The sequence below is a fragment of the Anguilla rostrata genome, chromosome 12, assembly GCF_018555375.3.
Source record: "Anguilla rostrata isolate EN2019 chromosome 12, ASM1855537v3, whole genome shotgun sequence".
Lineage (NCBI taxonomy): Eukaryota > Metazoa > Chordata > Actinopteri > Anguilliformes > Anguillidae > Anguilla > Anguilla rostrata.
The window spans coordinates 26,336,015-26,352,293 of NC_057944.1; the positions used below are offsets into that span (position 1 = coordinate 26,336,015).

Consider the following 16,279-nt stretch of genomic DNA (forward strand, 5'->3'; position numbering starts at 1 on the left):
CTCTCACTATTAAATTTGCACATATAATTTGAAAAGTCTGGATAATCCACTGGTCTTTGAGCAAGACAGAGTGTTTTGCAGAGGAAACGGAAGTATTTTTGTGCGAGAGGGTGTGTTTGAGGTGGAAAGGGAACTTGTGAGGGTGGAAGAAGCACGTTTGAGAGGGAAAGGGCATGTTCGAGGGTCAACAGATTAATGATCTCTCGCTACTTAATGCTCTCTTTCCTGGAGTTCAAAGAGAGGTTTCTTAATGAGGTCAAGTATGTATTTTGTTGTTTTGTAATTTGTTGGCATTTGGATATTTTAAATATGTTCATATTATTGATGGTTCGCTGCTTGTCACATCTTCAGAAAATTGGGGATTTAAATTTTTCATATTATTTTAGAGGTGTCACTTAAGTCAGGAGATTACCAATTCCACTAGCACCCAGGTGAGTTTGCACTGACGTTGCCACCAAGTTTGGGCCCATATAAGATTCAATAGCTTGATTTAATCTTGCCCTTTCTTATCTTCCCCATAAACTTTCCTGTTTCTTTGCCGTATGTTAGGTGTTCCTTCAGTATGTTAGAGCTGGTGCCTTTGGGAGCTAAATTGATGCTGATGGCTGTCAGGGCCACCCCAATGGGGGGTGCATTATTCTGCTGTTGTCGAAGCACCACTGTTTAATGAAGTCTCTCTGGCACCCCGCAGCACCCCTGTGGAGTTTATCTCAGCACCTCAGCCAACGGGCACTGTTTACATATAACGTCGGCGCTGAGTTATTTTGATAGCTTATGGATCAATACGTATGTGTTTCCTCACCTGTTTGTGTGAGATGTCATTGTAGGAATTTAGTTGCATTGGATGAGTTGTGTGCGAGACACTTTTGTGTGATGAGATGAGCTGTTTGTGGGAAGTGGATATGCTGCATGTGAGAGATGTGCTGTGTGAGTGATGAGTTGTGTGTATCGGTGTCTGTTCATCCTGATGGAGCGTAACACGGACGCAGGCACAGCAGCTCCCAGAAGAAGGATAGGTCCCTGTGGTTCCCCGTTGACAGCTAGTGGCTAAACACAGTGAGGAGGAGGGATTCCTACCCCCTGCCATTCCCACACAGGCCTGTGTTGCATACCTGGATGACCTTAAGTGTCACCTAAGTGTCACCTGTTCCGCATGCCAGGACAGCTCCTTGGCACACCTTGTGGGAGAGAAGTGGGTGGAGATGGACTTTACTGAGGTGGAGGCAGTGCAATGGTGAACCCCTATTGCTTCCGTTTTGGTGTATAAATGGATGCTATGTAAAAATACCAAAGCTGTGCACATTCCTCTGAATACGAACGTCTGCTAAATGCCTGTAATGTGTGTAATGCATTTTGAGGGGTCTCTGACTCATCAGTCCATGGCACTTGCTGCACTAAATTACAAAAGGGCGCTTATTAAACAAAATTAAATCAGCTTACTTCCCAGGAACACTTCCATCTTGCGGTCAATGTTAGAACTTGTGTGAGTGTGACTTTATATAAAAGTTACCTCAAAATTATTTATTTGGAATACAGTTAATGCGCTGAAGCATTGTGCATGGAAAATGAATAAAGTAAATGTGTGAAAGTGTTAAATAAGATGTAGCTGTTACCTGTGTTTGCAGGTTGCCTGCTGAGCGCATCTGAGGGAGAATTATGCCAGGCTGCTGTGTTCCTGCAGAGCCTGAACCCTTTCACACGTTCACAGGCAGTGGCTTCCGCTCCTCTGAATTCCTCACACACAAGCCCTAATCTAGTCATTTTTAACATCTGCTGCTTACAGACAATCTCCTGTCGATGTTAATTTCCATTTCATCACATTTTTGTCTTATTATCAGTCTTCGAAGAAAAACGCCCAGAGCAACATAATGCATAAACTTTAAATGGATGGCGGAATCCTGGCAAAGAGCTAAAGTAAAGACAAAAGAAAATAGATCAAGTGAAAGAGTGCATCAGGTGAACAGGAATCTGCTGCTCTCGACTGATGCTTTTTTCATCTTACTGGGATATTGATCTACAATGGTTTGTGTAAGGATGAGTGTGTGTGTGTGTGTGGGTGTTTGTGTTGTGTGTGTGCAGTGATATGGCCTGTAAGAGTAGATTAATTGCAGTCTGTATTTGTATGTGTTATCTGTTATTTCAGTGGATTGTTTTATTATTAATTTACAGTTTACTCATCATAATGGATCCAGGGGACCTTACTGAACATTAATTTAATTTAACATATCTGCCATTTGTAGAAAGGGATGCATACTGCAGTTTATTTCAGCCAGGAATGTAGCAGGCAGTTCATGCATCGTCCGTATATTATATCCATAACCACTGTGAATAAAATGGCACAACTCAATGATGCTGCTGGTGAAAATATCAACAGACTTGTTAAGTACATTCCACTTGCTACTGATGATTGGACTTCGCCGGCCACAGATGCGCATGTCAGTGTTGCAGCAGGCTGTATTTCAGATGAATGGGAGCTGAGAGACATACTATGACTCAGAAAGCTAAATAGCAGCCAAACTTCTTACAGTGTGGAAGGAACCAATACGGGTGCATCAGATGCCATGTCCTGCACAAACTGCCCGCTTAGCAGTGTGGAAAGGGCATGAAGGTAGAGCATCTGAACCGGCAATCGGCAGGTTTAATTTCAGGAGATCCACCACTGACAGTTAGGAGGAGAAATGGCCTTTGCTTGGACTTAATTGGCTAAAATGGCAGGCCAACTTGCTGCATGATTTGTCAGGCTTCTGAGCAGCATGTGGCAGTGACTGCAGTGACAGAAGAAAGCCGCCCTGTCTCGAGCTGACAGCTGCTGAGTGGACCGTTGTGGAATAAGTCAGAGACGTTTTGAAACCATATGATTATGTGTGGATATGCCACAGCCTAGTGAACAAGATGACAATCGGAAGAACAAGCATTATGCGATTAAGGTCTGCATGGTTTCCTGTGTATCTACTATCTTGTGGACATTTGGCAGCATAACATTTTTTTGACACTTTTTAAATTTACCCTGCATAAACATATATTCAGATACATATATTCAAGCATTCAATGAATATATTTTTTTAACTGTGATGTTCAAAACACAATTTTGAGGTACAGCCAGTCCTGATGTCAGTACATGTCTGTGTGTGTGTGTCTGTGTGTGACTGTTTGAGAGGCAGGAAGGGCCTGTGGAGGGTGGGGGGCTGGTCCATAGGCTCATAATCGGTCATCATCTGCAAAGAGAATAGGAAGATAAAGTGTTTCCACTGAATTTACTGATGACCCCAGAGGGACAGAGAGGCAGAAGAATTGGCCTTTGGATCAATAATCCATTTCTGTTTCATTCACATACCGACAGCTGGGTGCCCCCTCCTTTGTCATTTTGTTCTTTTCTTCTCTTTCTCCCTCTGTTTCCTCATTCACTCGATCATAGTTGCTTCAATCACCATTTGAGTATTCCCCCCTCTCCTTCCCTCCACTTCCCTCTCTTTGTCTTTGTCTTATTTCACCCGGTTGTTTCTCAGACCTCAGTTCTCCAAACTCACAGGTCACTTGATGGAAACAGATAAGGACCATCTCCATATCAGTCAGGAAAACCCATGCATTTAGACTAGATGTATATGCCATGTAATTATTTTGGCGCCACATGAATCTGCTTTAGTTACTTCTGTGCACGCACCAGTGTGCACTACCTGCTGAACAGGGAGCATGATACATCTCCCCTACTAAACGGGAGAAATACCAAGAACTCCCAGTACCTAGAAGCAGTTGGTGGAAGGTCAATGCAATTCTGTGAACTACAGCAAGAGTAGCATGCATAGAATAGCACAGGAAATGAGCAGCACTGAAGAGGTCTGACAGTCGGTTTAAACAAGCAGACAATTAGTTATGTGTGTACACGATTGGTTGAGTATGAGGGCATGTGATTGCTGAGGCTGACCAATGGTTCATTTCATGAGTGTCACTCATTTCCACTGCAGTCTCTGTTTCTGACTGTCGGGTACAGACCATAAACTGTATAAAAATAGGTACAGACCCACTGCAGATATCGGTGCACTAACATGCCAAGCTGCATTATTTCATGAACAGAATGTTGTGTGTCAAATTGAATAGCAAATGTACAAAAAATAGATGAGGTAAAAAAAAATAAAAATAAATAAATAAACTTTCTAAATGAAGAGTTAGTTACAAAATTGAGATATAATTCAATTGTGGATTGTGGAACTGAACTGGTCCATAGTAGTATTCCTGTAGTGCTCCCTATAGAAGGATCTCATTAGACAAGCCTCTCCTTTGTAAACTGTGGCCATAATGAGCTTTGTGATGGAGCAGACTTTAAACTCTCAACTGTCAGTCTGAAATACCAGAACTTTCTTTCACTGTAGCTTATCCCAGCTAAGAAAACCGGATGAAGAATGAACAGAGAAAAAAAAACTCTATTATAAAAGGGGCATAGTGAAATAATAATACATATACAGTGAGCTCCATAATGTAATGCTCAATTTCTGCTGCTTCTGCTATACATCACACCTCCCTAGGCCCTACCTCTCAAACCTCCTGCATCATTCCCAAATCTCCTGTAACCTTAGATCCACCAATTACACCACTGTAGCCATCCCCAGAACCTCAACGACCTTTGGTCAAAGCTCCTTTCATTTCCCTGATTGGAACACCCTACAATCCTCTCTCAACACTGACCATTGCACCTGCTAGCTCCCAAACTCTTAGTAACTCCTGTTTGCCTACCATTCTCTATGTGTTCTGACTCAATACGATTTTATTCTATGTGATCCTTGTTTTATCCTTGACACTATGTACACCTAGTTTTGAAGCACCTTTTTTTATGAATTGTATGAATTCTTGCATTTTTGACACGTCTTTTTGTTCAGGACTTTGTTTTAAATGAGAATTTGTTCTCAATAAAAAATAATAGTTAAAATAATTTAAATAAAATAAAATAGATAAACCTGCGTGCCTGTTTTAGCCCCAGGTTTTAACATTTAAAATCAGTTTTATTCTTTTATTAAAGGGTATAAACATAAATGATGTTTGGCAGTAATACAATTTATGTGAAAGCAATTTTTCCTTGCCCCTGCAAATTCCAATTATGAAAGAAATAAAAGAAAACGAGATTGCAAAAGAAATTATATTAGGTCTGCGCTTCAGATCAACACTAATTCTGTGTCCGGATTGCCGGTTTGTCTGTGTGATGTGGCTCCTGTGATGACCACCCTCTCTGTGTTCTGTCCCCTGCTCAGAGGACCTGCACCACTTAGGACATGCTCATTATGTTCCCCAGAGTAGCGTTGATGAGCTGGACGACATGGAGGTAAGTCCCCTTTCACGACAGCAAGACACTCGCCCAAGAAAATACGCTGAAAGGGACTCAAGTGTGGGACTGATAATCTAGCTGAAAGTAACTCACAAAGTAACGCACCTGGAGTGAGCCTGTCCCTTGGTCTGAAGTGTGTCATTTGTTTATTAGTGCAATCATTGGAATACTTTGAGAATCACTATGAACACAAGTCCAGTTCAGTGTTCCAGGATGCGCTAGTCCTTACCGTGTTTTGCTTGTGCTCTCAATACAAATCTTAACCTGTTCTGCCTCATGTCATGGCTACTATTTACATTTCAGCCAGGGCTGCATCCATAAAACCCTTTGTTTATCTTTTGGTAATTTGAAAAAGACAGCGAACTTCCTGTGCAGAGCAAGGACAAACTCACATGAAAGATAAATGGTTCCTTGCATCATTACTAGGAAAATGTAACACGCGTAATGAATGTGTACATTGTAATTGCATTCCGTTGTAGATTAAGGCTTTTTTCCAATAATAATTTCCTGTGCTTAAATGCACATGCTTCATATTTATAAATTGTTACCTGGAATGTCTTTACAAACCGAAGGGGTTGAAGGCTATGCCTGTGTGCAAACACAAAGGAATATGCTGTGCGTTATTAAATCTGTAAGTGAAGGAAAATCTTCCATCTGAATTCCTCCCTAAATATATGTATCCGGGAGCAGTAGAAAATGGCACCTGCAGTGTGGCAGGCTCAGTCCTGTAAAAACATCCCTGTTTTCTGCACTTCAAAGACCAGAGTGATGGTGCTATTCCTCTGGGGGTGGTGATACTTTGTAATTGATTCTCTAATTAACGTCTATACTCCACACTCTTCTAGATTCGGTCTCTTCAATATCTTCTTTAATTCATTAATTGTTGTCTTTTTTGTGTTGGACAAAACCTTTTGCTGACATTTATGATGTGCACCCACTAATTCTTTCACATGCCATTAGGAGTCCTCGTTTGCAGTCCCTAAAAAGCCATGATTTATTTTAGTTTATGCTTTGCTAATTCCTATGCTTAGAGTTTTCAAATGTTAACTGAAGACTCACCTCTACAGATTGAACCATTACTTCCCTGACTTTAAACATTCTTTCTTTCTTTGTATGTATTTTTGTATAATGTTATAAATATAGCTGTGTCAGACTGGTAAGTCTGTCTAATGGTGCTTTTGTTAGTTTGTACAAATTGTTGTTCTTTAGGTTCATATTACATTTATTGATTGTAATTGGGCCGTTGATGTTCTCCACTACTGTATGTCACTCTGGATTTGAGGGATTGTTAAGTTATCACAATGCAATGTAGTGCAGTGTAAGCACCTCCCTGACCTGTCTTCTGACTGGTCCCGGGCCTTGTGTGCAGAGGAAATGCAGAACGCAGGTGCTGGTTCTGGTGGTGCACGGAGGCAGCATCCTGGACTCAACGGGTGGAGACGCAGGGGCCAAGGCTCGGGACGTGGCGACGCTGGTGTCTGTGCTGGAGAAGGTGGCGCGTGCGCACTTCCAGGCTGCAGCCGAACATGTGCTCATCAGGCTGGTCCCGTGCCCAGCAGTGTGTGCCCAGGCCTTCTCTCTTCTGTCCCAGTGAGTGCCCTGCGGTGTGTGTCCCCATGCCAGGGGACAGACAAAGAATGGGAAAGAATCCAAGCCGCTGTCCATGGTACTGAATTTCAATTACTGTTCATGGTCTGATTGTCACAGTAAGCGCCTTCTGCACCTGCGCCCTGCCCCCCCCAAGCCGTTGTCACAGAGATTAAATTAGTTGAGCTCAGATGAAATTATAACTAGCATACACTGTGGGCTGTGTAGGTTATTCTGAATCCGTTTTCATTTTTACTGTGAAAGGCTTGAGGCAGTAACTTCAGAGAAGACAGATATTAAAATTAGTATTAATAATTCATTAATCATAGCTACTCTTAGTAATCAGGAGGATCCTTCACTAGTTGAGCATGTAAGAAATATACTATTTTGAATATGGTCAATGCAGTAATGTAGGCCACAGGGATATGGATGCACTGCAAGATATGAAGTGTCATGGCTTATCTTCTCATTATGTCTCAAAGGTGGCTGTTTCCTCTGCAGTGCACCTCACTAAAGAATTCCTATGCTTCCATACTTCAGCGCATTTTGAATTAGTTTTTTTTTTGCTTGTGTGCTTGTGACTCAGTAGGCACTATATATGAGAAAAAGACGGAACAGACTGGGAATAAGAGATTGTTAACAATTATGGTTAATAATCATAGGTGGCATTTCTCACATTTCCTCTGTGCTCTTTCCTCTGTATGGGATCTGAAAGAACAACTGTGGCTTTATGTGAGGAGACTGATGAGCTTAGTGCCCTAAAACTCATATGCTTCCCTGTGCAGAGACAGCCTCAGTCGTGGCGAAAGAGAGAAAAGAAAAATAAGCGTAACTGTTGAAATAATATACTGAAGTGGAATTTGTTGCCACTTCATGAAAAAGTTTATCATGTATCTTGTCTCACATATAAGCCATATAAAGTTTTGCGTGTAATTATTTATTTGTCTCAGCTGTGAATGGCACATTTCAGTTCCCTCCCAAAAACACACATGCTGCCAGACGGCTGCAAAATTTGAGTGTCTGTGCCTGTCAGACGGCTGCAGTGTTATGATGTCTGTGCCTGCCAAACGGCTGCAGTGTTATGAGTGTCTGTGCCTGCCAGACGGCTGCAGTGTTTATGAGTGTCTGTGCCTGCCAGACGGCTGCAGTGTTTATGAGTGTCTGTGCCTGCCAAACGGCTGCAATGTTATGATGTCTGTGCTTGACAGACGGCTGCAGTGTTATGATGTCTGTGCCTGCCAAATGGCTGCAGTGTTATGAGTGTCTGTGCCTGCCAGACGGCTGCAGTGTTTATGAGTGTCTGTGCCTACCAGACGGCTGCAGTGTTTATGAGTGTCTGTGCCTGCCAAACGGCTGCAATGTTATGATGTCTGTGCCTGACAGACGGCTGCAGTGTTACGATGTCTGTGCCTGCCAGACGGCTGCAGGGTTTATGAGTGTCTGTGCCTGCCAGACAGTTGCAGTGTTTATGAGTGTCTGTGCCTGCCAAACGGCTGCAATGTTATGATGTCTGTGCCTGCCAGACGGCTGCAGTGTTTATGAGTGTCTGTGCCTGCCAAACGGCTGCAATATTATGATGTCGGTGCCTGCCAGACGGCTGCAGTGTTATGAGTGTCTGTGCCTGCCAAACGGCTGCAATGTTATGATGTCTGTGCCTGACAGACGGCTGCAGTGTTACGATGTCTGTGCCTGCCAGACGGCTGCAGGGTTTATGAGTGTCTGTGCCTGCCAGACAGTTGCAGTGTTTATGAGTGTCTGTGCCTGCCAAACGGCTGCAATGTTATGATGTCTGTGCCTGCCAGACGGCTGCAGTGTTTATGAGTGTCTGTGCCTGCCAAACGGCTGCAATATTATGATGTCGGTGCCTGCCAGACGGCTGCAGTGTTATGAGTGTCTGTGCCTGCCAGACAGCTGCAGTGTTTATGAGTGTCTGTGCCTGCCAGACAGTTGCAGTGTTTATGAGTGTCTGTGCCTGCCAGATGGCTGCAGTGTTTATGAGTCTATGCCTGCCAGACAGCTGCAGTGTTTATGAGTGTCTGTGCCTGCCAGACGGCTGCAGTGTTATGATGTCTGTGCCTGCCAGACAGCTACAGTGGTAGTCTGAGCCTGCTGGGGGGCTGCAGTGTATGAGGGCTGGGCTGGCTTCTCTCAGTCTGTGATAAATGGCTATTGAGTCAGTGCACCTGCTATATGAGACAGTTCAGGGGCAAAGTAGTCTGTCTATGCTTCCCCACGCTGTATCACTCAGGGATGTATATCTCTCTCCCTCTCCCCCTCTCCCTTCTTTCTTTCTATCTGTGTCTTTGTCGTTCTCTTTGTCCGTCTCTCTGTCTCTCTCTCCTCAGCACTCTTTATCTCTCTCTCTTTCTCTCTCTTTCCTCTAAACACACTCCTTCAGCCTCTCCACGATGAGCCACTCCCATGTACTGAGTGATATTATTATTCCAGCAGAGATGCACTGCCAGCCATTTGGGCAGACAGTACTTCCAGCAGGGGTGACAGCCTGAGTGGCATGCATAGTCTTTCTCACAGAACACATTACTTTGTAAAGTCCTTACAGGGATGGCAAAGATACTATACACCATGCTATTGTTTGTGGGGCATACTCAATGCCTACATGCATTCAAATATCCAGCTACTAATTGGCAGAAACATCAGAATCATGGGACACATTCATACCTTGGCAGAACTCAAGTGGTCCCAGACAGGAAACCAGTTTCAGAATCTTAAGAATATCAACTTTTTGTTTATTAGACATCAAACCTACCGCTTGCCTGATCTGACCTGACTGGCTAATGGGTCTTAATGAGTCAAGACCCATGCATGTCCCTAAAATGTCTGTAAAATATTTATTCACTTGTTAGTTTGTGTTACTTCCTGTATAAATACTTCCACAACAACATACAAAACAAGAAATATTTGCATAGAAAATGTGTGGTTTATTTATAGTGCAAGTAAATGTGTGGGATACAAATTTATAGTGCAGGTAAATATGTGAGATGCAAATTTATAGTGCAGGTTAATGTATGAGATGCAGATTTCTAATGCAAGTTAATGTGCGAGATGTATATTTATATTGCAGGTAAATGTGTGAAATGCAGATTTATAGTGCAGGTTAATGTATGAGATGCAGATTTCTAATGCAAGTTAATGTGCGAGATGTATATTTATATTGCAGGTAAATGTGTGAGATGCAGATTTATAATGAGTCTAAATGTGCTAATGATGTGTGCTGGCAGTCTGAACCCATACAGTTATGATGAGACCTGCGTGTCCAGCAGTGTGGACCCCCTTCCCCTGGCGGCTCTCCCGCTCCTCGCTATTGTCACCCCCTACTACCAGGATGCCGTGGCAACCGTCATCGCCCGTGCCAACCAGGTCTACCACAGTTTCCTGCAGTCCCAGGATGGCCAGGGCTTCACAGGACAGGTGTGTCCTGATGCCCCCCTGTGGCCTTAGACTTGGGAGTCAAGATGAGCCTTAAAAATAGGCTAGGCTGGAATTCAGTATACTTTTGCCCTTTAGTTTTCACTTGAAAATACATGCAATAGTTTTTATCTTCACAATCAATGCTAATTTTGCTGATGGCTGGGAGAGAAGAGGGCACCTGCACTGTGGCAGCATTGTTCAAATCCTTCCCCACACAGATTCAGACATGAAGAGACTGTTATAGCCCTGAGGTAGAAAAAAAACTTTTTTCATTTTACTGTTTGACATCCTGTATATTCATATATTTTTTTATTACCAACAGCAAATTGCTTCCCCTTAACTGCTCTTGCAAGTATCCGGCTGAAATCTTTTTTCTCTTCTGAAAGGGTACAAAGCACACACTGTTTAATACATAGTTTTCTGTTGTATGAGGACTTTGGGAAATGTATCCCTGAGAAATAAAATTTTTCTTAGATATGAACTGATCACCCGAGGCACCAATGTCTCGGAGGTGTCAAAGCTGTTTTCACAGGGTCACATAATCTCTTATACTGCACAGGGGAATTAAGCCTTTAAAAAGCAGCAAATGCAGGAAGATTTAAAGGGAACCCCAGCTCTCCCTCTCCAGATATTTATTGGAGGACATGAATTTAATTTTAGAATCAAACCTCATTAATGTACATCAAACTGAATAGCTGTACTGTTTACACGCTGGGCTTGTTGTGGGAGTGGGGGCAAGTTGATATGCAGGGCTATATTTGGGTGGGGGTGGGGTGGGGGTTTGTGTCCCTGATTGGAGGCTGTGTGGCGTGTACAGGTGTGTTTGATTGGTAACAGCGCTTGGGGTGTGCTCTGTTTTACAGGTATGCCTGATTGGAGACTGCGTCGGAGGTGTACTCTGTTTCGACGCCTTGTGTTTCAGTGGCAGTCAGAAGCTGGGAAGCCCTAGCAGCAGCATCAAAAACAACAGCACAGAGAGTCTGAAGGTAGGAGCTGCTAGTGTACCTGTGATAACTAAGGCCCTTGTAGGCAGATATCCAGGCCATATCGGTGCTATACTGAAGACTGGGACAGATCTCATTGGATCCCTTCAGCGTGTGTGAACTGAATATGCTCTGACTGTACACTTCAGTGAATGGTGTCTGTTTCTGCTGTTTGTGTGATGGTCAAGTTGGATCTCTCCCCATGTCACTCCCCTACTACCATGCAGGACAGCCTGGGCCTTCTGCAGGAATCCAGCCCCAAGCTGAGCTCTAGCAAGCGCCTTAGCAAGAGTAACATTGATATCTCAGTCCCGAGGGACACGGTGACCCCCAGCAGACAGCCGCTCAACAGGAAGCAGAGCGACTCGTGCGACGGCGATTCGGCCTGCCAGCATGCCCTCTTCAGCCGGTGCGTAAGACCTGAAGATAAGGGTGATGATGGATTTGTTTCAATGTGCTGTCGCATGTGGCAGGTTGCCAGCTGTGGTTGTGAAACCAAAGCAATAGTATGTGCTTTTAAATTACATTTCAATAGAGTGACATCTGAGATGAATGTACTGTATATATCATTGTGGCAAACAAGCCTGCCACAGGCCACCGAAGTGGCTGTCCTAGGGGCCCTCCAGCACAGAGCCACAGGGAGATGATGTTCCAACAGTCCACATTTATTTACAAGGGTCGGCAAGATGTTACAGCCAACTGAACAGATGTAAAACAGTCATGACAGAGGCTCCCCTTGTGTGAGTGGGGATGGCAGATTTAACCTGTGCGCACTGATTACCTCACTACGCACAGGTGCAGCCACTCCTGTTCTCGGGTCCAATTAGCCTGGGCAATTATCAAATTCTTAACCAATTATCCAATTGGCCAGGTCTAATTAGCTTGACCTAGGGCAGGTGTGGCTGCTTAAACCAGCCATCCCCACACCACAATCATATTCTTAGCTGCCATTTTTATGTAAATGAAGTCATCTTTCCTCCCAGAAGATAATCTGTTGTTGTCTGGGAGGCGCTGTCTGGCTATGGTCTGCACTACTGCAGAAAGTGTCAGCCAAAGTGTTTTTCTCATTTTAGCATTTTCTGAATAATGGTTCTGCTGCTTTCTAAAAATAGCCCTGTTTGTGTCTGTGAGCACAGTCCTATGACATAGCAGAGCAGTTTACGACATGCATATCTCTCTCTCTCTCTCTCTCTGCCACACTCTCTCTGACAGACACACACACTCATGCATACAAACACACACACACACACATTGTACTTCAGATACGCATTGCTGCACACAGTGTACTTCTGGGATGCACAAGTACCTTCTTCACTACCTCACTGCAGTAATTTGATGGTCAACTTCTTATGGTCACAGCAAAGGGTTTCATTAATTCTCTTGCTTAATGTCTCTCATCTGCTTTAGCCTTGTGGCCCAGAGGCAGCCTAAATAACCTCTCTTCAGGTCCTATGCTTATGCGAGTTCAGAGATTCAAGTCACTGGGGTCTCTCCCAGACTCAGCCAGGGATGAGGAATTTGTAGGGTGGGATTGAATGTTTTTCTGGCAGAATACAAATCATTAGTGGGGGAGGGCCAGAAACCGATAAAACCAAAATGAATTGATGATCCGTAAACTTATGAAATTTTGTCTTGTGATTAAAGGTAAAATCTTATTTATTTTATTGTATTTTTGACAGGAGAAATCTAATTAAAGTTTTTTTTTTTTTACTTACTGAGGTAAAACTACAGTATTTTAATGTTCTCATATGTAAAGAAATTTTCATCGTGAATATTTAAAAATACATTGCATTTCATTGAATTCTTTGCATTTACATTCATAAGTGATTTCTAATACATCAGAAGGAAAATTGTATATTTATGAGTACTCAATATTTTTTTCCCCTTTTGAGGGTTTGCTTTTTCTTTTTTTGGTGGTTTTGTGTATTTTGATGTCTTTTAACTGACAACTATTTTTCATCATGGAATATGAAAAATAATATTAATATTTCAACATATTAATAAAATGTGGATGATATGTTTTCCATCTGACTGAAAAAATCATATATTTCAGTTTACTGAAATATCCGGATTTATTTTAGGAAATATTTGTATGCATTTGTATTCGTCTGTGTGTTTATCTAACACTTATTCTGACAAACATAGTGGGCTGCAGACAAGTGACAGTGACAGCTCAGCTGAACTATATACTGGCATACTACAAACACTGCGAACGTCTGAAAACTCAATTACATTTGTTTGACAAGTGAAAGTTTTCTTGTCGACTATGGATCGATAAGTAGGCCTGCCATTAGCCTAGCAACAATTAAATAGCTTTCGTGCTGAACAGGTCAATTTATTAGTGTTTAGTACATTTTATTGGCTATAATTGGGTTAAAAACTTGAAAGAAATAAGAAGACAACTGTCACTTCTGGGGAATATCACCACAATATGAAACCAGTTTCCTGGACCTTTAAAATCAGTGTTCTTGGCTTTGGTATTTGTACAGCCCACCACACAACAACTTAAAAATATATAGTTTTTAACTTTTAAAGTATTTTTATAATCTTGTGAATCTTCTGACTGGTAATACTGACTCTAAGAAGCGCAACAGATTATTTACCCAATCATGGGGGAGTGGCCTCTATTTGCACTGTCTCTATGATCTTAGCTGACCCCACACCTTCCATGTTGACTGACAGGTTGTTTTTAAATGAATATGCCTTTAAATAAATATGAGTGGGAATATATACACCTTGACATACCGTAAATACAGAAGTAGAAGAAGAAGTAGAAGTAAATATGTGATAAAATGAATAAAAGAGCCAATGTGCAAAGGGTCCTTCTGATATGAATAAATTAATAATACATTTAAAATGAATTACAGATAATAATTCAATCTATTTCATTACTTACTACTAATTTTGTAACCTTTGGTCTTCCCTACTCGTAGGCGTGCATGACTCTGGAATGTGCTAATGTCCCTCACTCAGCCCATGCCTTATGCAGTGCCAGCCTGGAGCATCTGTTTCTCATGCAGCGGAGATCTGAGTGATTCATGAGTGCTTATGGTTTCCACACAGATGCCACCATCAAAAATCCCTGCAGTGGGTCTGCCAGTCTATCTGTCCTCTGTGCTCTCCCCTTTATTATCTAATGCATGGCGCGGTGCCAGCCGAAACGTTGCTGCTTTTGGTCGTGGTAATTGGGTTAAAAGTTTGAGAAACGTCATGGAAAAGGCATGGAAAATCATTGATAAAAAAAGTGTACCAACCCTATCAAACACATTTTCACCTATCTGAATGGAAAAATCACATATGTACAATTAGTATGTATGTACAAATTGTGAACCCAGTAAGGGAATTGGGTGGGCAGCACTGGCCCTGCCTCTTTTCCGTTTAAATTCCTTGTGTGTGAGAGAGATGGAGGGAGGAAGAGAGAAAGAGAGAGAACATGAGAAAATTATAATATACAGAAATCATTGGCAGATTGATTCATGGACCTGAATCAGTCACCTTGTCTATTCCAAGCTAACAAGGGCAGACTGAAGGATAAATGGGCGCAAGATATGAGCTGCTATTCAAACACTGAAAACTGGAGCACGACACCACACAGGCTGTATGGGGGTAAATGAAACCTATGCATCACACTGCACAGGCTGTGCAGCAGTAAATTAAACCTGAGTATAATTCCACACAGGCTGTGTGGAGGTGACGTGTACTCTAGCCTGAGCCAACCCAGCGCACCTTAATCACAGACCGACTAGACACACGCAACTTTATAAAAGGATCTAACCTCCATCTCTTCTCAGGCTTTTAATGTTTTTTCATCTGATGTAGTAGGATTGCACTTACTGCACCTACCCTCAGGTAATCATTGTCCCTCTGATTCTCTCAGTCTCAGTTAAGGCATTATTTACTGGGATGCTGTGTACAACAGTGCTGCCTCAGCCATTTGCAATTAGAAACGCAAGCAGAAATTATGAGGTCCAATCGCTCTTAGCCTCAATGAAGCCAATGTACTGCCAGTATATAGAGCCCTGATATTACAACTCTGTTCCAAAGTCATTGTGTTGATGTCTGGTTAGTTTGATTTATAAGGCTGGTTTAAATATCTGTATAGTAAGTTTTTTTACTGAATTTATTGAATATTCACTTATATATGGAGCTCTATATTGCCACAATGTGGTTTGATTGGGCCAAGACAGGAGGGCTGGTGTGTCAATGTGATTTCATCATTTTATGTAATACTGCTTAGGAATTGAAAGCATTTGTGCAAAAAGCCATATCATAATATTAATTGGCTTGTCATGATTTATCATAGCAGCATTGTCAAAAGATTATTTAATATACAAATTTACTATTAACTGGGCTTATAGTGCATGGGAAAGAGCCCAGCATAAAGAGATGTAGTTCTTTCCAGTTTTTCCTTTGTTGTGGCAGTTCTGTAACTGATGTTGGAATCTCTTCCCCCTACCTGTGTCCCCAGTCTTCTGCAGGAGAAGGGAGATCTGCACCCAGACCAGAGCAGCAGCCTGGTGTCTAACCCTGGCCACTTTGACTTTGAAGTGTCTTATTGTTTCCTGCTGGGCTGCCCGTTGGGGCTCGTCCTGGCCATGAGGAGGACTGTGCTACCCGCTGTCCGAGGTGAGTCAGTCCTCACCCACTACTCGCTGTTCGAGGTGAGTCAGTCCTCACCCGCTACTCGCTGTTCGAGGTGAGTCAGTCCTCAACTGCTACTCGCTGTTCGAGGTGAGTCAGTCCTCACCCGCTACCCGCTGTCCTAGGTGAGTCTGTATTCAGCCGTTACTCGCTGTTTGAGGTGAGTCAGTCCTCACCCGCTACTCGCTGTCCGAGGTGAGTCAGTCCTCACCCGCTACCCGCTGTCCTAGGTGAGTCTGTATTCAGCCGTTACTCGCTGTTTGAGGTGAGTCAGTCCTCACCCGCTACTCGCTGTCCGAGGTGAGTCAGTCCTCACCCGCTACTC

At 42.9% G+C, this 16,279-nt stretch overlaps 1 protein-coding gene across 1 annotated transcript in view; it reads left to right on the forward strand.

Annotated features, from left to right (window-relative positions):
- Positions 1-16,279, forward strand: part of pitpnm3 (PITPNM family member 3) — a 49,345-nt gene that overhangs the window by 19,756 nt on the left and 13,310 nt on the right. The window contains exons 4-9 of the mRNA XM_064302610.1: positions 5,241-5,311; positions 6,684-6,904; positions 10,141-10,330; positions 11,194-11,316; positions 11,541-11,722; positions 15,782-15,939. Of these exons, the coding sequence (XP_064158680.1) occupies positions 5,241-5,311; positions 6,684-6,904; positions 10,141-10,330; positions 11,194-11,316; positions 11,541-11,722; positions 15,782-15,939 (945 nt within the window). The remainder of the gene's footprint in view (positions 1-5,240; positions 5,312-6,683; positions 6,905-10,140; positions 10,331-11,193; positions 11,317-11,540; positions 11,723-15,781; positions 15,940-16,279) is intronic.